General features: G+C 39.9%; 1 protein-coding gene across 2 annotated transcripts in view; it reads right to left on the minus strand.

Moving 5' to 3' along the window:
• The window catches only part of FNBP1 (formin binding protein 1), a 94,604-nt gene extending 73,851 nt beyond the window's left edge, over positions 1-20,753 (minus strand). The window contains exon 1 of one of the 2 annotated variants that reach the window (XM_009286924.2): positions 20,684-20,751. In XM_009286924.2, the coding sequence (XP_009285199.1) occupies positions 20,684-20,698 (15 nt within the window). In that variant the 5' untranslated portion in view covers positions 20,699-20,751. Of the gene's footprint in view, positions 1-20,664 lie in introns of both variants that reach the window. The other variant, XM_009286929.2, reaches the window with a different exon arrangement.
• Between the last annotated feature and the right edge of the window lie 4,355 nt (positions 20,754-25,108).

Here is a 25,108-nt window from a genome sequence, read left to right on the forward strand (position 1 = left end):
CACAGAAGCTGCTACTTGCTAACAAAACTGCTTTAACTGTATTTTGAAGGGGAGAATTAGAAGCCATGTTAGAGGAGGCAATCTGCAAAACCCTAGCAAGAAGCAAGTTAAAACAGCAGGTAATATGCATGGAATAGGACACACTGGGTTTGCGTATCTGTGTATTTGCTCTGGTTTAGCATAAGGTACTATTTTAAACCCATTCAGCCAAACCAGACTAGGCTTCAGTTTAAGTTATGTCAGTATTAGTCAAAGAGGCACTGGGGGGAGAACAGCAAAAGGGCAATAGTCTAAAGTTACAAAAATAGTAAAGAACTTCAAAGCCCCATGCTCCAGGAACTAAGAAAAAGTGGTTAAGGGCAACTGAAAAAAACAAAACAAAACAAACCAAGACTCAAACTACACAGAATAAAAGCCTAACTTCCAGCAATATACATTGCCCTTAAACCACTATAACATCATTCACTCAAAAAGAGGATGTACGTGTTCTGCAGAAAGGGAAGACGTGTACTAAGCCAGTACATATTTGCATATAGACAAATCCTTATTTCAGGCAATTTCACAGCTGGGGAGAATACAAAGATGACATGGGTAACATCACGGACCTCTCCTCCTCCCGGAGGGCTCAGATCAGGAAGAAACATGGTGTGCTGTGCTGGCGTTGTACTCCAGACAACGAGGCAGCTTCTGCTCTGCTTCAAATATACAACCTCTACATCTCTCAGATTATGCTGGCGTCAAGAAAGTAGTGCAAACATGGCCTTTTTAAGGTTTCTGATAAAGAGGTCTTGTAGCTATCCCACACCTTACTCTTCCACAATTTACATTATTTAACATAAACACATGCATATAAAATAAATACCCCACAAGGCAAATCCATTACTCACAAGTTTACATGCATTCACACACACTCCCAACTTTGAGAAGGGAAACCTCCAGGAGGGAAATCCACTCCCTAATCCCTGTAAGCAAAATTAAACCACCCTTATCAGATATACCGTGCTATAAAGGTCATGGTTTCCCATAGGAAACAATAGCTTTCAAGGAGACCCTACCCTTCGAGAGAATTCAGACTGCTGACTGCACAGAAAGATAGAGCAGGTTCACCCTGGAAAGGCAATCTTGGTGGTGGCTTGTTCAAACCTCTTCCACCACCATCACCCCGACTAAATTCTCAGAGCATCATTTAGATTGAAGTATGAATAAAAACCTGAAAATGGCTCCAGGTAGCTGCTTCAGTTTGGTCTGTTATCCCATAGATGGATCTGCTGGACTGTTTCCGCGGCCTCACTACGTCAAGTTTGGCAAAAGAAAACTCCATGATGTGCAGTGCAAAGGCAAATACACCGTGGCACAGCTGTCAGACCAACTGTGTGAAGGTGCTAACTTTATCAGTAGAAAGTGAGCAGACACACTTGTCCTGCGCCAAGCCGTAACCAGAAGAACCTCAACTAGATAGATAAACTACAAGCGCTGACCTCCGCTATCAAGAAGCGAGGCAAGGTGAAATTTAGCTTTCTGCAGACTTTGCTGAAGAGAAGAGTTTCTGTTCTTTTCCAGGCATAGAACAGTTTTGGCCCAAGTGCCATTTCACTAAGCAGCCAACACCCCACAACAGTGTTTTACACTGGGGTCATGTATTCCATTATCCATTCTCTTTTCTGTGTTCCTTAAGGACAAAAAAAGTCAGTAAAATTGGCAACACCATCACTTGCTGAGCATGAGATTCCAAAGGAAAGGCAGTGCAGCCAGAGGGACCTAACACAGATGTGTCCTCCTTGTTTCATGGATCTGCTCAGCAAGCTGAAGGTTGGCAAAGGCTCTGTGTTAGAGCTAAGGAATCGTACAGATGACAGAGTACACAGAACGCTTTGATCGTAAAGCATAACCTTTGATTCATGGAATCCCAAAGTCCAGAGATACATGCAATCAATGCAAAAACAGAACTTCTAAAAAGGAGATTTTTGAGAGTAGTTATCAACAGTGTCATCCCTTCAAACAATCAACATGTAAAGATTTTTTTAAAAAAATTGATTTAGTATTTCCAAAGTTTATTACAAAAATGCATTATCACATGGAATCTGAAAAGTTTAAAAAAAATCTCAACTATTCAGTAGCAAATTTGGTCTAGTTTTAGTATCTCTAACAATGAGATTTTTCACCCTTCTCCGTAATAGACTGCTTCCCATAAAAGATTTCCCAGAAGCAGACTGCTAGAAAAGTAACTTCTTCAAAAGACTCCCAAACTCCAGTACTATGTTTCATTTCAGTTTTCACTGCACTCCAGAATAATTTTATAGCTTAAAACAAGCTCTTCATAGTAATTAATCCCAGCAAAAAAGATGTCATGAAGAGGGCAATGCCATCAGTAAATTAGCTAGTATTTTGGTTAACTTAAGCACTTGTAACACCAGGCATAAGCTTCTTCTCATATTCAAACAGTAAAACTCAGAAGGTGGTTTTCAAACACAAAGATCAAGGCATCAGTGTCACACTGAAAGCCAGCAAGAAGCTGGTGGCTGGGGAAGCATCTACCTTACAAAAAGAAGCAAGAGTGCAGCTTGTGAGGATTCATCTTGTCTCTGCTCTGAAGGAACTTGGCTTTACAACCAGAAGTCTCATCAGAGCAGCACACGGTTTCAGCACAAAGCCCACCATCCCTGCCAGTGACTGGATCCACGTTTAGCAGATAAAGTGTGCCACTACAGCTGTGCAGGTTTGGTCATCAGCTGGAAGTTGGCTCAGGTACCTCCACCTGAGCTGCTCTTTCAGCTTTTGATTTCAATGTACGTCTTCTCCTCTGTTTGTTTTTGCAGCCTCCTCACCCTTCCAGTTAGGGATAACATTAGAAAACAAATTCCACAAGGCTTTAGCATTCTTCAAGAAAAGCAAGAAAACAAGACAAGAAGCACGACGCAGTGTTCAGTGAGAATGCTCCCACCAGACCACAGTGAGGGGGGAAACAAAAGGTCACTTTGCACCTGTTTTCTCTGAAAAAGAAACACCAAAACATTTTCTAGAAGCATTCACTACTTTCTTCTGACTCAGAGACTGGTTTACATATAAGAACATTCTTGAGCAAAATACTGCACTGACAATGAGTCGAGGACCTCAGCAGGCTCCCACCACAGCCTTCACGTTATCGTCTATGTCCTTTGGCCTTCCAACCTGCCAAATCTCATGTTCTCCCATTTTCAAGTCCCTATACTTACTTATTGTGATATCAACAGCTTATTAATTAATCTTGATTGACAATCAAGATATGCACATAATTAAACTACTCACACAGCTGTAACTTAGTCCTCTTCATCAGAACCCACCAGCTTCCCAGTGACAGCAACACATGCCAGTACAAACATTTCATGCCTTCCCCAAGCGATGGAGGAGTTTGAATATATGAGCTGACCCACCTGACTTCACACGGGTGGGAAAGCAGAGCCTCTGCTGCAAGCTGTTTGAAACAAACAGCATCTTCACAGTTGTTCAGAGCCTAATGCATTCTTGAGCATGCACACAAAAATTAAAGCTCAAAAGAGGAAAAGAGAACTTTAGTCATTAACTTGAATGGGAATTGCACATCCAAGTACACAGAATGCTTTGAAAATTTTATCCCTAAGGCAAACTGTGTTTTTAACTTCACTCCTGTTTCCATTAATTCTCTCCCGGTATTTTTACCGCTGCCCAAATAACCTCACATTCATGCATTCTTTCTGAAACTCGGCTGCATGCTTGTTACACTGACAATGCTTAAAATGGAAATAGTGCTGCCTATTTGCTTTTCCTCATTTTAACGGGCACTTTGAGAAGTGAGGGAATTTGACAGCTTAAACAGTTCTCCTGAAGTCACATTCCCCAACTATGGAAAGTATTTTGGGAAGAAGAAAGTTAGCTATTAAAAAAAAAACAACCAAAAAAAAAAAAGAAAAAGCTTTCTTCCCATTTCTAAGCCACATAACATGGAGTACAACCAATTATTGAGCAATAAAAAAAAGCACTATTCATGTGGTCTTTGAAGATCAGCTCAGTAAGGTATTCCTTCCTCTTTCAAGAGTGCTCCCATCTATTGCGAAATAGTTCAGATCCAGTGATGGATGGGAACTTAATTTGCCACCAAGGGGCTTCAGCATTAACATCTACTGAAATAAAAGGGGGTGTCCTCACTCTTCTCTTGAGTTACAGTCTCTGCCTCTCTGCAGCCAGACAACACTCACTCAGGTCACTGTACTCCCCGTACACGCTTTTCACAAACAGAAAGGCTGATGAGTCCAACTCTATCATACAGCTAGGCCAGAAGTCCTGGGAATTCTATTTGTTTTCAAGTGTGAACAAAACATAAGATTCTGGGAGACTTTACCAACTAATTCTGCAATTTTAATCATCGTGTCAAACCTGCTCAGCTTAGACTTAGGTGGCAGTGTTTACCATACCAGTAACCAGGCTGAACTGTCACTCTGGCACTCTTTCTGCTATTTTCACAGATAGTGGTGCCCGAGCGCGAAATTAAGAAGAATGCTACTAACAGAGACAAGCAGTGAAGAAAGAGTATGCTGAAAATTCAGATGCTAATAACAGAAGAACAAAGCCTTTACATTTAGCATGTTCCTCCTATCATTCTAATCCAGCAACTTAATAAAAGACCCATGATTCTTAAACGTTAAGAATATTTGAAGACTTTCTACTGCCTCATTCTCCAGGGAGTTCGATTCCATTTCCTCCCAAAATTACTTGTTTATCCACTGTCCTAAAAAAACAAGTAGGAATAGGGGAATTAAACGCTAATTTTCAGCTCTGATTCATACCTTCTCCTCCCACATCCCTCTTTTTTTTTTTTAAACAGTCTCACCCATTTCCATAGGCAAAAAGGAATTAAAGTGAAGATCAAGAATACATTACAGTGTTCAAATTCTAAATTACTTTTTTAGATTCCATGGTTTAAAAACTTCAAATTATAAAAATAATTAACAAGATGATGAGACCTTCACAGGCTCGGTTAAGTCCCATATGGCACTATAGTGCTAGCAGAACACAACAGAATTCAGATCACAGATCCTTGGAGACCTACAATAAAGCTATATGCAAATGTTAACAGTCTTCAGGCAAATTAATAATGAAAGAAAATGCATAAAGTACAGGCTAGAGCCTTCCAGAAAACAGAGATGAGCAGAAAACACGAAAGCACTTCAGCATCTGTTGACTCGGCAACTACTGATGAGAGACAACTTCCCACACAAAACTTGTCAGCTATAGTCAGTGAAATCCTCAGTTAATGACAGCTAAACAAACATCCGTGTTTACACATGTTAAGTATGTTAAGTATGAGATGCAGTACAGGACACTAACCTTTTGCTTCACGCAGCACAGACAAGGAGGACTAATAGCACCGTGGAAGGCATACCGATGGGACAGGGAGACCATCTCTTTTTGGTTTACATTCAAATGATGCCGTGGCTTTACCAGTTGTTTTATGAATCCACCCTTCCATTACCCCCGTATATACGGTTCTCGTTCACAAAACTATTTATGATCACGTGCATTTTTCATGCGGATCTCCTATTCATCCACGTGTTCAATTTCATTTTACCCTTTAAGTATTAAATAAATTCTTCCTGACCTTTCACCTTAAACAGGCATATTTTCGCTCAAACTGAATAACAAATACCCCTGAAAAAAATCCACGTTACTTTCCCACCTCCATTTTCCCTTCATCGCCATCCCTTAAACTCATTTTTCCATAAAGCCCAAAAGGTTTTTAACTATTCTTTTATCTCTTCTGATTCACCTCAGAACTTGATCTACTTAGGAGAAAACAATAACAAAAATAAGATTCTTTGCTGCATCATTAGGCAACTGAGTGCATTTCAAACTTGGGGGGGGGGAGAATCCCAGAAATCAGGAGTGGAAATGGACTATGTTTTATGTTGAAATATCTTTTATGTTGCTAGATAAACTCACCTCTAGTTGTCCTACTTGTTCTAATAAACATTATGGACTAAGCAGTTTCTGGTCTATGTTTCAGCCTTGAAATGCTTACTCTCTTCAGCATTTTGCTGAAGCTGTAAAGCAAAATAAGTTTTAGTATTTATGCCAATTTTAATTTGGATTTTAAATAATGTTGCCCCAGTATAATAGCAAGGCCCTTTGCACAGCAAAGGGTAGCAACAGGGAGTAACCCTCTTAATTGCTCCTGAGACCAACCACACTCATCCCCACCCAGAAAACCACCTTCCACAAACTCAAGAGTGACCCCTCCTGCTAATTAAGCAGAAGTGCTGTCTCACAGGCAGGTTTCGGCCATACCCTAACCCTGCCTTGATGGAAACTTGACCGAAGTCAAACAAGAAGTGCTTCTGAAAAAAAGCCGCCTGAGCATATGGCGCAGAGGCCAGCACCTGGAGAACAAAACGAATATTACAGCCATGCTGAGGCAAGGCCAGTTCTGGGAGCACAACCAGACCGTCAGGGTTGACAGGGAACAAATTAAATTGCAACATCTAACAAAGACCCACCTACAGTAAAACTGCTGTACATCCCCCACTAACTAAAATGCTGAAGACGCTGAGCTTGTCTTCACACCAGTGTAGCTTACAACCTTGTTGTAGAGAAGGTGATGCACAACACCAGACTCTAAAACACAGTAGTAGGCTACAGAGAGCACAACAATGAACTGCAGTGCAAAACCAACTAGCGAGCTTTGAAAGCAGGGAAGGGAGGGAGAGCGACTCCCTCAGCAGCAGCACAGAGCATCAGGTCAGCAACAAGACACCCCTGCCTGCCTGACAGGTCACCGGGAACACAGCCCGAGCACTCACATTGGTGACCCACTTTAACACCTATTATGGAAGCCTTGCAAAACCTGGCACGTGGTTCACAGAAGGACACTTCCCTGTGTGAGTACAACCAGTGTCATCAACTGCCAAGACATTCAAACACACTCTCAATGTCTAGTTCTCTCCACTGACAGCTTAAACCGTGAACTGAAACTATTCCTTCCTGCAGCAGCCAGAAGCCTCCGAGTCACTGCTGCCGCCCAGCCACGGGTGCAGGAGCAGTGGAGCTCCAGAAGGAGCAGGTGCTCCTACAAGGAACCTCCTGGTCTTGGCTGCAGGGGCTGCTCTTACCACTACAGCAAACAGCCTTCCTCTCCGGAGCCCACACCTATTAGACCCCCAAACCCTCTACCTCTGCCACCCTGGTGTGAAACCAAGTCTTCTCCTCCCCCTTAGCCTGTTGTATCCTACAAAGGATGTGGTAAAGCAGAACTTGTGGTCCCTCTATAGCAACAGGGCAAGTAACAGTGCTAACACAGCAGCCAGGAAGGAAGGTGAGAGAGAGCATGTGCCATACAAGAGAGGATGTGGTTGCTGGTACTGCAGCAGCTTAAAAAGATGCTGTGAGAGGTAAGACAACAGAGAGGAATGATTAATTCTGTGGAGTGGGAAGGCAGGAGGATGTGAACAGCTCAGCTGGAGCAGGACAGAGCTGATGAGCAGTAGGTGATTAAAAGAAACAGCAACTGAATCAAAGGATACTGGATAGTTAAGGACAATAAAATGGCCCTTTTGCAGGCAAAAGGCTAACGGGAATCCTGGTTTTCTTGGAACAAGGGAGATTTTGATGTGAAATTATGTAGGTTACGTGCCCTGGATGGCACATGTGGCAGAACGTAAGTCCATCTAGTATAAAGCATTATATAGGTGCTGTTTCATTTTCATTCAAACAATTACCTGAAAAGGCCATACAGAGGCATTAGAGACTTGACACAAGTCACCTGCTGTTATCCGTGGGAGATGCTTCTAAGCAAGCTGTGTAACATCTCTTCAAAGAGGAAATGTGCATCTTAGAGGTGTCAATTTCATGCTCTTGAAAATTATTATTACAGCTTTTTTCAAGTAAGGAAAAGGTAAGGCTCGAAAAACATTGTTTGCGATGTCCGAGGATACTTTTCATAGATGGCCATGCTGCAGCAGCAATTCATTTCCTTCAAATAAGTTTATACATTTTGAGGTTTGAGGCACTGCATGACTTCGCCACAATGAGAACCATCTGTCATAAGCAGACCATTCAGAAATGAACACTTCTTTTCAAGCATATAATTCTGCCTATAAAATACATGCAAAAAAACCCAGAATGGGACACAGTCTTGTTTCAAAATACATTATAATGTGCAAATTACAACCCAGTATAGAAGAAAGCTCTTAAAGAGCAAGATAATAAGAGAGAAACCTCAACTAATGCCAGATGTAAGGTCAGAAATACCAACTATTTTTATTGAAGGACTGAGTGCATTTCAACCTTTTTCTGTACATGTTCAGCTATTTAAACTGAAGACAAACATGCACACGCTGCTTTTCCTTTTGGTGATACTAGCACAATTCAACTGATTTAAGTGAACTTATTCCTACTAGGTATGGGGATAAGCAGCAGAATCTAGACGTTAAAATCCAGAATCATTAGCTAAGCAAAGGCTCGTAACTACTAAAATCTACTGGGGCCCAGAGAGATGATGCATCTCTACCATTAGCATTAATGATACCCACAAAACTCATTTAAAAAAACAAAGAAACAAGACAAAGCAACGCTAACCTCTTCCTTCTGCTCATCTTGGGGGAATAGGAATGGGACAAGGATTTGGTTTTTGCTGACAGTATCCAGAGCTGCAGACTGAAAGCTGCAACGACCCACAGGGATTCACTGTTCTGTGCTTTATAAACAAGAGCTTTGAAAATGAGCAGATTCTGGTGTGTATCCCTCTGCTGCTGGGATGGTATAAATCATGAGCTGCAGCAGAGCTCCAGATCCGAGCTGCCTCCCTCAGGAGTTGCAGCATGGTAACAATGCTAAATATATGTTGTTGTTGTTCCAGTAAGGTTTTTCAGTTGACAATGTTGCAACTTTTCACTGTTCCCCAGCACCATCCCACTTCCCTGACTTAATACACACCCATTCTTTTATTCTGAAATAATTTGAACAAATGTAATTTTAGAACTAATTCCCAGTAAACCTTTTGGTGCCTGGCTACATCTCTGTATTAACTGTTGACTGATTTTCATCCTCTTTTTTTCCATTCTGTGAAGCTCTCCCTTAATAATACCAGCTGTTAAAACAAAGATCAACAAGATCTCTTGCCCACACAGCTTCCCCTTTGGGCAGCTGTGTACTAATTATTAAAAATGAACCACACTGTTCCTGCTTATTGCATGGATAACTACAATAGAAAAACAAACAAGCCTGCTGATCCACTTAAAAGACGACACACACAAAAGAGGCAATTCTGCCCTCTTACCCAAAACCATACCAAGTTACAATAGTAGAATCTTATCCACAAGAACAATACTTCAAACTGCAGTAGTCTGTGGGAATGCGTTTTGGGGAAACTAGCTTTTTGCCCAACTTCTTCGTAAACCAATGCCATACAGGATTCATCATGTAGAATATCCAAGCTGTTCTATGCATCTTCAAAGTACACGATTTTGTTGTTAATATCAAACCTTTTCAAATACGATACTGCTCTAAGCACACAGCTGGAGTTTAGGAACTCCTGAATTTCATTCCCATTCTGTTGAATTATTTGGAGCAGTAATATTTGGGTGAGGGGGTTTTTTGTTTGGTTTTGGGGGGATTTAATTTGATTATTTTTATATAACCACTTTAAAAAAAAAAATCAGTGACATTGTTAAACTTTGCAAAATAAGAGTCCTTGATCTCCCTCTATCTAAGTGTAGCCCATATGGGCTACATTTAAAAAAAAAGTAAAGGCCTCACCAGGTATGCCTGGTATTCTCAATAGCAAAACTTCTGATCTTCTAATCTCCATTAAATAAATCACTTGTCAGGTGTAGAATGGAGCATGTGTGTGAATCTCTTTTCTACACAGATGCTAATGCAAAGATGTATTTATTAAACAGAAGAGAACAGCCTTTACTCCTCTGACTCATTTTCACCTCCTCCTCCTCTGGCTGTGAAGCACTCTGAGAATTGACTACCCAACTCCACTGCAGGCATGGTGTCCTTACGGGGTGTTTATGCAGACGCTTGGAAAAGAAAAATGTTGTAAAAGTCACTGTAATTCCGCTTACCTGGAAGCTGCATCCTAGAATCATTGGAGCAAGGGCAATACCTAGGGTCAAAAAGTAAGCTCTCCCCCAAGCATGTCCAAAGCCCTTCCCTAAAGTTCCAATGAAAAGTGAACATCTGTAAACTGACTGTTCCCTCCTCTCTTTTCCAAATTAAATGGAACTAACAGCTGAAAAAGACTAAGTACTCCTTTGCAGATGGGGTTCAAAAAGCATTTAATATCTTAAATACCATGACATTACAAATACACTCCTAGATTTTTCAAGGGCCACTTCACACTCAGGACCAAATAAGATTACTGCTATGCCTTAAGTATTTCTATCTGCCATTGCATTCCATTTTTAACCCAGAAATTAGATTTGGTGCTTCTGCTCTGATCCAAGAAATAGTTACGTTTCTGAAACAGGAGACTTCTCAGAGAGATATATACGATTCAGGAAATCTAATGCGATAGATAGAAGGACAGTGTCGTTCTGAGTATGTAGCATTTTAAATGTCTGCAAACATAGGCATAAATTCAACTTAAATTTTAAACAAAGTTGATCACTTCAAAATTTGTTAACAAACTCTGTTCAAAGTGCATTTCATAATTCAGCATTATCCACTCATACACCTCACTCTGCGTTGCGTATGCAACACTGGCAAAAAAATAGATTAATTACGGAACTAGGCCAGAAAGAGAAAATAAACAAAGAGCTGAAGAAGCTGAAAAGACACTATTCCTTAAATCTACCTATTGGGGTTTGTCACACAGCTTTTTTACTACAGTAAGACCCAATTCTTCCTACAGCTATGAAAATGGCAACCAAGACATTCAGCTAACATCCTGTCAAATATTTTCCTATTACCTTTCTCATCTCAGCTTTTCAGCTGATAAACGCTTCAGAAAAGGGACTAACCCCTGCTGCATTTGCACACACTCTGCAGTACTTCATAGAGTGAGGCCATTTGTCTTGATTTTGACCACAACATTTTTTCAGACTGATCCCACTTGCATAAAATACTCAAACTTTAAGATGAACCTTGCCATGCCTCTTCTCTGCAAAAGATGAGATCACCTGGACTGCCACAGAATTAATCTACGATTAACAAAATAACATACGGTCAAACCAAAAGTAATGTGGCAACTGTACTGCTGACACATCTTACTAGGGATCAGAAACATTCACCTATGCATCAAAGCATATATTGCTATCAATAAACAAGGATTCTCTAATAAGCTTTGTTTTCTTTGGAGGGAGAAAGCATATACTCATATTCTCACCTGCTCAGTTCTATTCCATTTCTATGAAGTTTATCCTCAGGTAACAACTCCCATTAATTATCATGTGAACTCATGTTAAATCAAAGTTTAAATCTGAAGAAAAGTAATCGCATCTCCCTTAACCAAATAATCACTGTATAAAGCCTCTCTGAAACACCACTGGGTCCGTGTCGTCCCCCTCCTCAACAGAAACCTCTCTCAGTTCTCAGTAATAAGATCGCAGCAAAAATAGATGAATGCATCAAAGTAGGTGGAATAAAGAAGGGGAAATATTGTGCAAAATGCTGACCCACCAAAAGCACACAAAGCATTTGTTCAGTAGTGACAATGAATAATTTAATCTGAGGCAAATTACCAAACAAACATCAATTAAATTACAAGCTAGAATACAAGAGAAGGTTCTCCCACACACATTTCAGGTTTGCAGAGTCAACAGAGCAGCACGCACACAGCCAAGCACAATGCTCTGTGGATTGTGATGGAGCCATCCGAGCTACTCATTCAAGGATACTTGAGATTCTCCACAGGACATGAGACAATTACAAGCATCTAAAGAGAAAGAGGTAAATTTAACTCCATCACACTAAACAAATATTCATACAAGAAGAATAAAAAGAGATCATGTGTCACCAAGCTTTGTAAAATGGGAAGAAATCATTGTTTCCTACCCTACAAACATTACATTCATGAAACATACAGAACTGGAGTTTTATAACACAATCATCTCTACTATCCACAAATTTTAAGTGCCCAACCACCTGATCGGAGAGCATTTGAAGCAAGTTGTAGCATCAGCGAAGATCCTCCAGCTCTAACAGCAGCCCCGTTGTGCTAAGTGCTGCCTATACACTAACAGATCTGAAATCGGGACCAGTTCAGAGAAATCAGAGACAAGCAGGGAACCACAGTGCAGTGAGAAGACACAGTGGTTTGCTGACTGTCCCACAAAGATGCTGTAGTAAGGCCACATTCTGAGCCCCAACGCGCAAAGCTCAAGTTCAGTGTGCTAACTATACCATGCTAACAAAGATAACCTAAAATTACAGTTTCTAGAAAGTAGGGCATCTACTGACTGACTGTACAAACCTTCCAGCCTGGCTCCCTACAAAGCCTCCGGCCTCTCAAAGTAAAATAGTCGGAACATTTTATGGAAACAAATCAACAATTACATTCTCTTTTGACCAATATTACTTGGAAACCTAAGCAGCAGGAATAAATAATATTTCACCATTCTGAGCAAGAAAAGCAACATCCTTTGATCCTTTAAGTAACGACTGCTTTCCTCAGCAAGGGTATGCTCATAAGCTGGATAGGCAAGTCTAGCTGAGCAAAAGGGGTAATTCAGTCTTCTTGCGACAACAATCTCATGTCCTTGGGTTCCAAAAAAGCCATGCGAGTATTTTATAACACACGCTGTAACAGTGATGATAGTACCATGACAGATTTCAGGCCTTCACAATGCTTGAATAAGCATGCATCTTCACAACCCAACCTAACCCTGTAACCCTAATGGGAATTACATCAGCAAACAGTCTTTCTATTAATCAAGTGTTTAGACATAGACATGTGGAAAAGCACTACCCAATTTAAAACAGTGCTTATTGGAGCCAAGATTAAAAGCCACACGTTATGTCACACCAGTCTGACCACTTCTTTCTGCCCATCCCATCTTCCAGTACTACATATTTGCCTAAATCCAGTATCAGTGAAACAAGGGACAGCACAAAATGTTTGTTTGGGTTTTTTTAATTCCATTCCTAAGCATGCAGCTTTATATTCAATTCCCAGTTGTAAACAGTCAATCAGTACTCGTTCATAGACCTCCGACAGAAGTTGTGCTGCATCAGGTTATAAAATCACACTTTACCCATTTAGGCAGCTTTTACTAAAATGTTTGGGTTCAATCTCTGCATAAAAGCATCCATTTCAAAAATAGACTTCTAAAACGTTTGAAACTTTTTGTAGTTTTAAAACACCATTCATATCCCTCTTCTCCAAGAACTGCCAGACAGAATACTGGGTGGGGTGGTGGTGGTTTACTACACAAAGAGGAAAAAGGAAAATAGTTTAATGTCCTATCAGTTCTACTCTGGCATTTAAATACCAACTTAAAAACTTAAGATGGAACGGAAAGTACACATGAAAAAATCAGGTTGACTGCATCCAGCCTCATTAAAACTACATTGTTAGTTTACCTAACTGTAAAGGCAAGTATTTTTTCAACGTAAATCCTCAACTGTCCATTGAGATTAAAAGCATGTCAAAACATGCAATAAATGTTTCCACTGGCATCTAGATAAAAGCACTAATAGGAGTCTCATATAATAACGAGCTATACAGTAAAACCTAGAGCACAATGAAACTCCAAGGCCATTAATACTACCAGGAAAAGATTCTTACTAATTTTGCTAAGCCCAGGACACACAATAGTTTTCAAATACAGATCTCGAAATTCTTCATAAAGCTGGTAAGACTACAGCAAGCAGACAAGAATTTTAAACTCTCTTTTAAGGAGTTTAGAACCAACAAAGCTCCTGGTATTTTAGTGACATTGCGGGCTCTTGTAACACTGCAGGCATTTAGAAGTGCTAGCAAATTAATATGCTGCACCAACTCATTTGGTGAACAATCTCATTCAGATCTTAAGCTGCTTGTCCTGTGTTCTGAATGTGTTAGCAGGCTGAAAAAATCTGAGGCGCCAAAGATACTTTCTGAAAGGGTGCTACAGTTTTTCAAGCGTAAAGCTGCTTGCTGTACTTTGGACTGATTACTGGGACAGCGATAAAAAGCATTCTGTGTTGAAGACAAACAAAAACAAGACCACCACACCACATAAATCATGATGTTATTAGTTAAAGGACTAATGTTATTAAAATCTTCATAATAGAAGTAATGGAGAGCTGCCGGTCAATTTTTAGCTGGTATTATAGCACAGCGTATTTTACAGGAACATTTCTTAATGAATTGCTTTACTAAGACTATATCATAGAAAAGTGTGCTGTGCACAGAGCATGTGGTGAAATTTTGTGACTAAAACTACACAGCTACATAATCCTGATTTCCACTCTTCTCACGTTCTTGGAAGATCAAGTAGAAGGCTACCACAACAACAACAACAAAAAAAACCAAAAACAAAGGGAGTGCTTACATTATAATGTGCTACTTGTGTTTTCCTATCACAGCAATAACAAACCATGAAGCATCAGAGGAAGATGGCAAGCACAGTGCTGCTCTTTTCTACCGCTATTGTGGGAGGAAATCTAACAAATGTTTGCTTCATTTCCAGAAAGTAATGGATTCCGCAACTCTACAGGTCTATTTGGAATAAACAGTGCCCACAAATTATGTGCAAATCTGTTACAAATTCACTTCTCCATAAGCCTGCCATTCAAAATAAGCAGCTGATAACACAGCCATAACAATGAATGCAGCCAGTTCACTTATAAAAATACTGCAAACAGCTCAAGAGTAGACTGGCATCTCGCAAGAGAACCATAATTTAGGTCAGCTTGTAGCTGTGCTGTTCCAGCAGCAGAACAGGAAACAAAGTGATGTGCAGAATAAGATGTCGGTCACTTGGGCTCAGTCTTTCCTAAAGCAAGAGAAAAAACTACAGCCCAATTTCAGTATTACTTCTGCACACTTGCTTCAACTGGAGGAGCCTGCCTGCTGAAAGGTGGAGACCAGCTCACCCCATTCAGGAAACAAACTCTTTCTGGTAACATCCAAATGTGTATTCACGGTGCAATGGCCTACAAAGAGAGATGAAGCTCTTTCCTACAGCCCATTATTTTTGAGCAGGGCCATGTAGAGCATCTCACAATTACATCTTTAAGGAGTAAGTAATTAACTCCCTAAATGAAAAGAAAACACAGACACACACACATTCCATCCCCTCTTTATCAGGGACATGTAAATATCAGCCCTGCACAACTTCAGAAGTCTAGACCAGGAGGGTTTTAAACAGATGCCATTAAATATTGATGTTATTGTATTTCATTTTTTGCCTATTTATTTGAAGGGAATTAATTAGTACATTGGAAAAATAATTCTTTGAAATGTGGCTGTCAGACATACAGACTTTTTATAGCATTCAGTGAACACTAATTCTAGTATAGAGAATCTATTTTGGGTATCTATCAGCACACTATATTGATTTCCAATGTAAGAAGATACGATAAAATAGATACCCTCTATTCTACTCTTTAACTTAGTCTCAGAGTACAGTAACTATTCAGTAGTTTACAACTTCACAACACATGAGAACTTTCATAACAAACGTGGGTGCAAGAGAAATTACTGTCTTTTTCCCCAGACCGGAAGAGTCATGACGTGGGAGAGGTTTGAGACCTGTGTATGATTTCCACGTCCCTGAGTGACACGCGCTCCATCCTTCTAATCTTGTTTGTCTTGAAATCGTATTACACAATTTGCAAGACAGGGCCCATCAACACCTGGATTGCACGATGCCTACCGAGCACAATGGGGATGGGATCTCCAGCAACAACTGCTATGACAACTCCACCCAGGTTCATAAAATAAATTTTAAAAGTACGTGGGACTTCTGGAACAGCACAACACTTTAAGCAATGCATTTATTAAAACAGTAGACATTTGAGTGCTACAAGGGTTGACATCCTGTAAATTACACTGAGGCACTCCTCAAGAGTCTTGCTAGATGCACTTCTAACTCATTTATTACTGGAATGAGGTGGTACTACAGCATTTAGTTTCACAGCAGAAGATATTAAAGGCAAAGCTCTCATTTTCTCTGCAAGAGATGTTGGCTTTGGACATTACAGTTCATCAGAGCAAATGTAACCTGGGAAAACTTCCCACCTCAAAAGACCTTTTTTTTTTTTTTTTTTAAAGTTTTCCCTTTATAGTAAAATACCAAGTTACTATCAGCAAGCCTCCTTCCAGTGCTCTGCAGTCTTATAATCAAAGTTATTTGCTGCTTCTATGACACTTGGTATATTCAATTGATCTATAAGACACCTTCCTTCATTAAACATGATACTTCCTGAGCTGGCAACTCAAGCCTGCAAGAGGTTATCACACTGCACTTTAGCTGACATTTTTGGAAACATACATTGCAAATTCTAAAGTACATGGTGAGATCAGTTAATCTTATGAGTAATGCAAGAGAGACAAAAGAGAACAGTGTCTTTGAGAATAAATAATTACTCATGAAAAGTAAGATGCATGAGGGGACAGTGGAAGATAATGGGATATTAACAAAACAACTGGTCCTGCTGCAGAACATCAGAAAAGAGAAAATTTACTTTACCAGAGCTCAAGACTGAAGTGTAAAGCATCTGCATGTACTGGAGAAAAATTTATTAGTCTGGATACTAGAGATACAAATGCTTTAGAAAAACATGTGCCTGAAATGAGACCGAAGGTTCTGAACATTGCCCTGCCTTGCACAGACATTGATGCAAACAGGAGTGACAGATGTTTGGAGAGCAGAGTCAGCATTACTAAATTAAGCATGATGATCTAAAATTCTTATTAACCTAAAAAAAAAAAAAAGACGAAGACCCGTAATACAAACAGACACAACAGGTGCATAAACAAAAAGCCCAGGGCTTCAGCTCTTAATTGCACTGAAATAATTGAAATTACTCATAAGGTTAAGGGCTGAAGAATAAGGTTTGGTCTTTTATAAAATGTGATTTAGTTGAACAATGGTAAAAAATACAAGCAATTTCTAAAATAACAGATACACTAATAAAGATAAATAGTCTAAGCAACATTTTACACCAGTGCAAGTGCTTTGCGAGATGAAGCTTATGATAAGGGCTTCATATTAGAAGTGATAGTAGTGGCAAGGTAAAATAAGTCTCATGAGTTTATCTTCTAAAATTAAAAGGCTGTAATTTAAGCAAAAATAAATTTCACTACAGATAAAATCCCCAAAGTTACATAAACTTTTCATATCTTTGCTTTCTTGCCACCTTTATAATTCCTATTCCATTGTACTTTTCTGTCTAGGCTGAAGAAAATCACGTTTACAAAATTTTATATCTGTGTTTTGAAATATTTGATGTTAACATATATTGTCTCATTTATACAACAGTAATTAACATTTTATCTCAGGACAGGAAGATTAAAAAAAATACTCCTTGTTCTATTTTCTTTTTAATGTGAATGCAAAATATAGGATATCATCTTCCAAATCTGGAGTTAAATACAGTTATTAGGTAAACTGAACTGCCTTAGGAAAAAAAAAAAAAAACAAAAACCCAAAAATAAATCTTCCGAATGCTCATGCTCAGAAATGCTTACTCAGAAAGCAACTGCAAGAAATAAGAGCATCATATCCAAAATGAATGAGTCACTATTGTAGGCATCCAGCAATACCATCACAGGCAATCCAGAGCAGTGACACAGATTAAAGTGCTCTGCAGGATTGACAAACCGGAGCTCAGATGTTTGTAAGCTTTGCGAGAGGAAGAGCCCACAGCTGAAGGGTGACTGCTGCAGCAACCCCACGTGACCGCTGGCACAACAGGACCAAGGATCCCCAAAGCTTCCAGTGGACCTAGAGACTCTAATCTCAATATTACACAGCTGCTCCTTCTGACAGAAAGTCTACCAGTCCCTTGGCAATCTGTATCAACTCCCTCTATTAAAAATCACGATGAGCCAGCCTTCCTCCTCTTCCCCTTTCACTCTTCCTCGTATCTATGCTTTGCTTACTTCAGCTTTCATCCATTACATTGCTGCAGCTTTGTCTGTTGGATTAAAGAGCACTCAAACAGAGAAGAAATGGCTTTGTTTGAAGAACAAACAGGAACCTCCTGTCCAACCTTTGACTTGGATGGATCAGAGCTACTGATCTTCATACAGCAACTGGAGCTTCTGGGCACAGTTCCCTGAATGTCCCATGACTCCCCAACTATTCTATAACACAGGGATAGACCATTTGCTTGATGAGCAGTTGAATCATCTAAAAAATATGAAAGAGGATATTGACTTGAATCTACTAGATGTTTTATCTGCCAAGCAGGGAAAGCAAGCTTGGTCTCTGAACCAGACTGATACAGGAGGGGGAAAGAGGAAAACAAATGCGTGCTTACCTATGTACACAGAGGGTGAGGGAATTTCTCACAATTTGACAAGAACATCCCCTCCCACAGCAAGGACAATAAGGTCATTCGGTGCTCTTCAGTTGTCATAATGACAATACGTCCCGCTTAAAATAGTCTTTGGAAGCTACAACTCTGGTCCAAAGGTTGACTGAAACTGCTATTGCTCTCGGCCAAGAAAGGGAAAGAGCTTATTTTTCACAAACCCTAAAGTTTAAACCCATCTCCCCAAATAATGGAGTTCTGGCTGCTAACACAAACTGGTGGGCCGTGAACCGGTAGGACCAAAGAAGTTTATGTTATGGTAGAATACTTCGGCAGAGCATTCTGAAGTCAGAGGTCTTTAAGGTGACCAGGGACATTCAGTATGTCTTCACAGAGATTATTAACAAAGAGTCACCCTAAAACATTCCAGCTTTTATAAAGTCCTCACGCCTTCTGGATATATTTGTAAAGGATTCCAGTAGTCTGTAAAAAGAAAATTACTGCTTACCTGACTTGGTGTGCAGACTGAGATGGACCGAGACAAAGTGGCTAAGAACTAAGAGCAAGACTGAAGGAACGTCATGTGGTCTACCCCACGTTTTTTTAGTACTCCGGTATATGAATGGCATTCATAATGATCAGTAAGCATATCCAACAAGGTTACTGACATTACAGTTAATTCTTGCTTACGAGCACTTAATACACAGACTAAAGCTCAGTCATACTGTTCCATTCCTCATTCAAGTTAATGAAAGGATTTCCAGAAAAGCTGAATGCAACCATGACATTTTTATCCTCAAGAAATTCAAACATAATTGTACCCTCTGTAAATGCACACAAGTAAACACAATCTTAAAATTCTGCAAAATTAAGACATAATACAGTATGCTTAGGAATCCGCATTTCCTCAGTAGTGACTGTTGTTAAAAAATGGTGTATTTCCTGGCTTTAAGATGCTTAATTCTACTAATTTAATATTTGTGACCATATCTATTTTTGGAACAGCTATGGAACACATACACAAAAGAGAGAAAACAAATGCAATGCCATGAATAGAGCTATATAGTTCATGCATTTTTTCTTTTCTTCCCTAAAAGAATCTGAGCATTAAGCACTGCACCACACAAAGAAAGAATATTACAGTCCCCTTTTTTAAGGGTGATTTGAGCCTGTGGCTTTTTTCTTTTAGTTTTGGGTTCATCTTCTGATTATTTTCAAAATTCTCTTTATCCAAGAAAGCCTCTTGAAGTGCATTAGGGCTTACACATTAGTCCCAGACTGTTTAATTTAGCCCTAATACCTTGAGGAAGCTTCAGGATGGATTGTTGCTATTCTGATTAAGGAATCAATCTCACCCCCTGCTGAGAAGGTTAGATGAATGCCTTGCCCCCAGAGGGAAATCAACATTGCCCCACTGACCAACAACTTCCAAACACCGCATGCGCCGATGTATCATGAAGAAAGAAAAAAGCACTTAATTCTTGCATTCTAATTATAAAATAGGTTCTGAATTTCCGCTATTTTGACACTTTTTTACTTGTTCAACTCTTCAAGAAGCATGGATTCTAGCTTTTTACTGCTCTGTCAATATTCCAGATTTTTTTTTTGTTCCCAGGGATTAACCCACAAGCAAACCACAAAAGATACCAAGCCAACAACAGATTCAACATTCAAGTCAATACAAATTGCTGTAATTGTATGCATGAAAACCATACATATCATATAAAAGAAAAGCTCTTCTGACCTTTGTGTGAATGGAGTGCACTACTTTGTTATGCTGTTCCTAACCATCAAGTACTTCAACTCAACTGCTAATAACCAAGTGAAATATTTATATTTATATTGTTTAGCTCAGCGAAGGCTTTTGTTACTTGGAACAATTCAACACACTCCCACAAACATTAGATGTTGGCACTATGATATGCAAGCTTTCTATTCAAGACTAAGTATTTTCGACAAGCATCAACAGCTATGCAGATCTCAGTCTCCAAAGATGCCTAAATTAGGTGCATGTGTTTCACAACAGCACATTTCTTGCAAAAATTGTCTTCTTCCAACAATTACAGCCTTCCTATTTCAAGGCAGTTTCATGTCAACCGTACTGAAGCTCTGGAAAAGGAGCTTTCAACAATTTTATACATAATACAAGTATAAGGATGACGCAGACAAGAATCAGAGCAAAAGCCACAACGCAAAAAGAAAAAACAGCCCACAATTATCCAGAAGAGGAGGTGTAGAGGTGCTCACAGTTCATATCGTGCTTTACCAGGAATTCATGCATGCTTCCACCCTTCCAGGGTTGTTTCCTGGGCTACTTCATTGCATCTCAGAAGACTGCATGCAGCCACACAGCTAGAGAAACATTATTTTGTCTTTAAATAGAGTTGGAACCTAGCTATCCCCCCCATTCCAAAAATAAGGCTGTAAATCCCCAGGGCACTGATTTAAATAGGAACCGAGTCACACATGTCATGTGATACGCATTCTCATTACCTAAAGGATAGGCTGGTGCAGTTGCTCAGCTTACAATTTTGTTTTTCAGGTAAAGCATGCAACAATAATCTTTAAGCGTTGAATGCCTTGATCACCGTGGGTATGCTGTCTGTCCTTCAGGAGAATGTAGCCTTTCTGATCAGCTCATTGACAGTGTCTTTGAGCAAAGTAGCAGAGAAGCTACTAACCAATATATACGCTACTGAAATGTTTGCTTAGAGTTTTTTTGCACACCAAAAACCGAAGTAAAGCTGTGCTACACAGTTTTTCAGCTTTTACATGTTAAGTTATGAACATATGCCAAAAAGCATCCTCTGTGAAACACAGATGTTTCACAACTCCGAAGAGTTGTAAGGAAATAAAGGCTCTTCACCAGCATATACAACCCTCTCCTCTCACCCTTTATTTTTAGGCTTTTCCAGTGACAACACACGAACAAAAGTATTTCAGACTGTTAAACTTGGGAGACAGGCAGGATAGGTGAAAAAATATTTATGTAGTGTTCTGTCACAGCTCTCCCGGTTCATCCACTGCCAGTTTTTCTTTTACTACAACAAAGCCTTAGTTACACATTCTTAGTGAATGCCACTCCTATAAGACCCCCATTTGACAGATCAACAGCCCTCAGGAGAGCAAGAAATATTTCCCTTCCCCGTTTAACTTTTGTTTGAGAAAACACACTTCCATTCGCTCACTGCTGCATGCCAATCATTTTTTTCCTTTTGTAAATACAAGATAAACCTGTTAAAGTATTTATCTCTGCATAAGAGAAAGCATAATGCAGAGTGAAAAATATTATCTAAATGCATTTTAAACCTATTTGCTAAACAATTCCTCAAAGCTTTCTGCACAGAATAAGCAGATGAAAAACAGCAGTGCACACAGTTCTGGATAAAGCTCTCATTTGGGGTTGTGGTCAAATATCCTTCCACAGTGAGTAAAGATGCAAAATGCAACCACAGAAATCAACTTACATACACTCAAACCAGTAAGTCAACTCCACTTAAATATGACATGGAAAAAGTCTCATAAAAATAGCAATGCTACAAAACCAAGCACGCAAAAGAGGACTGCTAGGTCCCTTCACTACTCTTCTGTTTTATTTATTATCTAATCTTCATCCTTTGCCCCATGCTTTTTTCTTCCCCTTGTGCACCCACCACACTTTCTCCTGATCACATCAAACTCTTGACTTGCCGTTCCTAATGCACTAATCCCATTGCACGTCCTGTCTGACAGCAAGTCACAGTCCCACCTGTCCTACACCAGAGTCCAATCCTGCTCCCCCCACATGCTCTTTATCCAAGCTGTTTCCTTGTTACCGGTTCCTTGGCTTCTTTGTTTAAACTCCCTTTCTCCTCCTGAGCTCTTTTCTGCTGTTTCCTTTGCCCAGTTAATCCCAGTTCTCTCGTCCTCCCCAAGTTCAGAATCAGAACTGCCAACTCAAATTGTCTCTCCTCAAACAACCCCATTCCCATCATTCTTGGCACTCCAATCACAGGAATGGTTCCTAGACAAGCAGCTCCAAGTTTCTGTAACTAGATGCTAGTCTGAGCTCTACTTTTTCTTCCCCACCACATTTGGTCTCTTGCATCAGCTAGGTTCCTCTCTGACCACAGCACCTCTCCCCCCATTCCTCACTCTCAGGTGAGCGTAACAAGAGAAGAACCAGTTTGCTACCATCAAGGAAGTGTCAGATGGACCTTTATTGGGACTCGGCACAGCCATGTCTTTCAGCCCCTTTCCCTCCTAGCTGTAGTCCACTTTCTCCCAACTCACTGACCCACATTGCCCTCCCTTAATACGGCCCAGACCCCACCCATGCGGGACTGCGTTCCAGCCAGCTTCCTCCTCCGCACCGCTGGGCGCCAATAAAGGAGTCTGAGCGCACAAGAGGCTGCCTGACTCCACCCTGGCCTTGAGCAGCCATGACATGGAAAGTCTGGCTGCACTCTTGCAAGGACCAGACTGAGGCATGTTCAACTATTCTGTGGGTGACTGCATCATCTTGTCCCACAAAAACCCCTCCAAGGCCAAAACGCACTCAGCACACACTGGAACTTCTGAAGACTTCAGCGCTAATATCTTCACTGAGTACTTGCAAAGTGGTATTTTTCTAAAGACTTACAAGTTTGCCTAATTTGGGCAAATTTTCTCAAGAACAGCAGAAGGCATATCCCTGTTCAACAGCTATTGTCTGCCAAATTCCAAAGCCTTGCTCCAATGAATGGGAGCACTACAGCTTTCCAAAACCGAAGAGGCATCATGTTTAGTTATGTGCAAGGCACTAGGCCTGGTAGCAACTGAATAATCCTCACTAATCTGAAATACAAAAAAATGTGAGGCAGGCGCAGAAAAGGGAAAACTGCAGTCTGAGTGCACTAATTTGGAAAAAAATTTAAGCAGCAGAAAACAGATGACTTCAACAGAAAGTGTTAAATAACCTTCATAATAAGAAGAGCTACCAGCTCAGACTACAATATAGGCTGAGACAGAGAAAACTGTCCAAGGCACCCAATAAGCAATTTCTCAGAGTTAATAGGAGCTGTGCTGAACTGACTCCAGGAGTCCATTAGTAAAAAGCAGTTATTCTCAGTATGCCTGCATGATCATTCTCCTGTCACATAGGTAATACTCCTTCACCTGCATATCCACAGACTCAGTTCAATGAAAGTAAAATTTTTGAACTATAAAATGAATAATTGATGACATAAATTGTACCTGCTGTTCACAGAGGAGTAAGTCTAAACACTACAAACTACCCTTCCCCTTCAGATACATAAATGCTACTAGCAGCACTGATACCAGCCTCACTAAAGTGGTAGAGTGAGGAGTAAAGGAGTTGCTTTAAAACCTTTTTAGGTACCAAGCAGAAGCACTTGAAAAATACTGAACAAGAGACAGCCAAGTGACACATATTTAACATAAGAAACCTATGTTATTTCAGCTACAACAAGAAGAATGATAATCCACTATGGCAATTCCTCAGGATTAAGGACTATATGGATGACTTGGTAGCTCATCGGGGACCATCTTTCTAAACCAGGCATTAATTCCTGAGAGACTCCATTTCAAGTTTTATTGCTTTACTGGGTTTCTGAGGGTGTCTGGGGGATTGCTGTTTTTCCTTTGGTTGGTCTTCCAATTAGGCTGACTCTTCCCCAAAGAAATTAAGGACAACATTGCAACAGAACTGCTTCTTTACGTGCTTTACAACATGCATGTCTGCTTCAGTGATCAGCGCTGAACACCGGGCAGTCAACATTTAATTCTTGCACTTTAACTGCACTGCTCTGTGCTGTATGTAAGCAATCTAGAAACCCCATCTACATTTTTTCCATTTTTAGATGCAAAAAGAAACATTTTATTTAATAATGCAAACAAACTATTCTTAACAAACTGAGCCAGAAGAAATTGTTGACCAGGTTATCCAGACAACACAGAGGCAAAGCAATCACGTAAAAAATCCAAAGGGATCCAAATCACCCTTACCACACCTGCTTGAGAAGAAAGACTGAAACTATCATATCCTGTATGTACATATGCACACAGATATAACATATATACTACTTTTTCCTGTTTCCTATTTTAGAGCCAAAGCCATTGTTTGAAAAGAAGGACAAAGACTGGATATGCCAAGACAACAGTGTTTTTTCCTCTCACCAATTTAACCAGCTTATTGTTTAAAAAAAAAAAGTGAAACAGAAAAGCAGAGTTTCTAGGGTTGGAATGAGGAAGACAAGTTTCATCTGAAAAGCACATGATTATAATGAAGGGGGAAGTTATTTTAAAATATTTAAATGAACACTAAGGAAACTCGACAGAGCATTGGATTTTGACAGCTGGATTGGATTCAACGTATAACCACTCTCAGAAGCATTATTTCAAACAGGATGAAAGTGAATTTCCAAAAATTCATTAGCAGGTTACCTTTCCAGCAATCAACAAAGGCAATAATGTAAAGCATGTTATTAAGTTACAGTGCAGCAGTGGCTCCTACTCTTCATGTGGAGTATGGCTTTTGAAATTCTGCTTTAAAAGAATGTTTCACAACATGAATAACACTAATGAGCTGCAAAGAGTCCAGAAAAACATCATCTCATGTTTGACTGCCTGCCCATATGGTTCAAAAAAGCGGGAGATCTTGAACAGCCACAATACAAATGGGAAGAGTCTGTGACTGAAAGAAAAAAAAAAA

Source organism: Aptenodytes forsteri, unplaced genomic scaffold (assembly GCF_000699145.1).
Source record: "Aptenodytes forsteri isolate BGI_AS27 unplaced genomic scaffold, ASM69914v1 Scaffold136, whole genome shotgun sequence".
NCBI classification, from domain to species: domain Eukaryota; kingdom Metazoa; phylum Chordata; class Aves; order Sphenisciformes; family Spheniscidae; genus Aptenodytes; species Aptenodytes forsteri.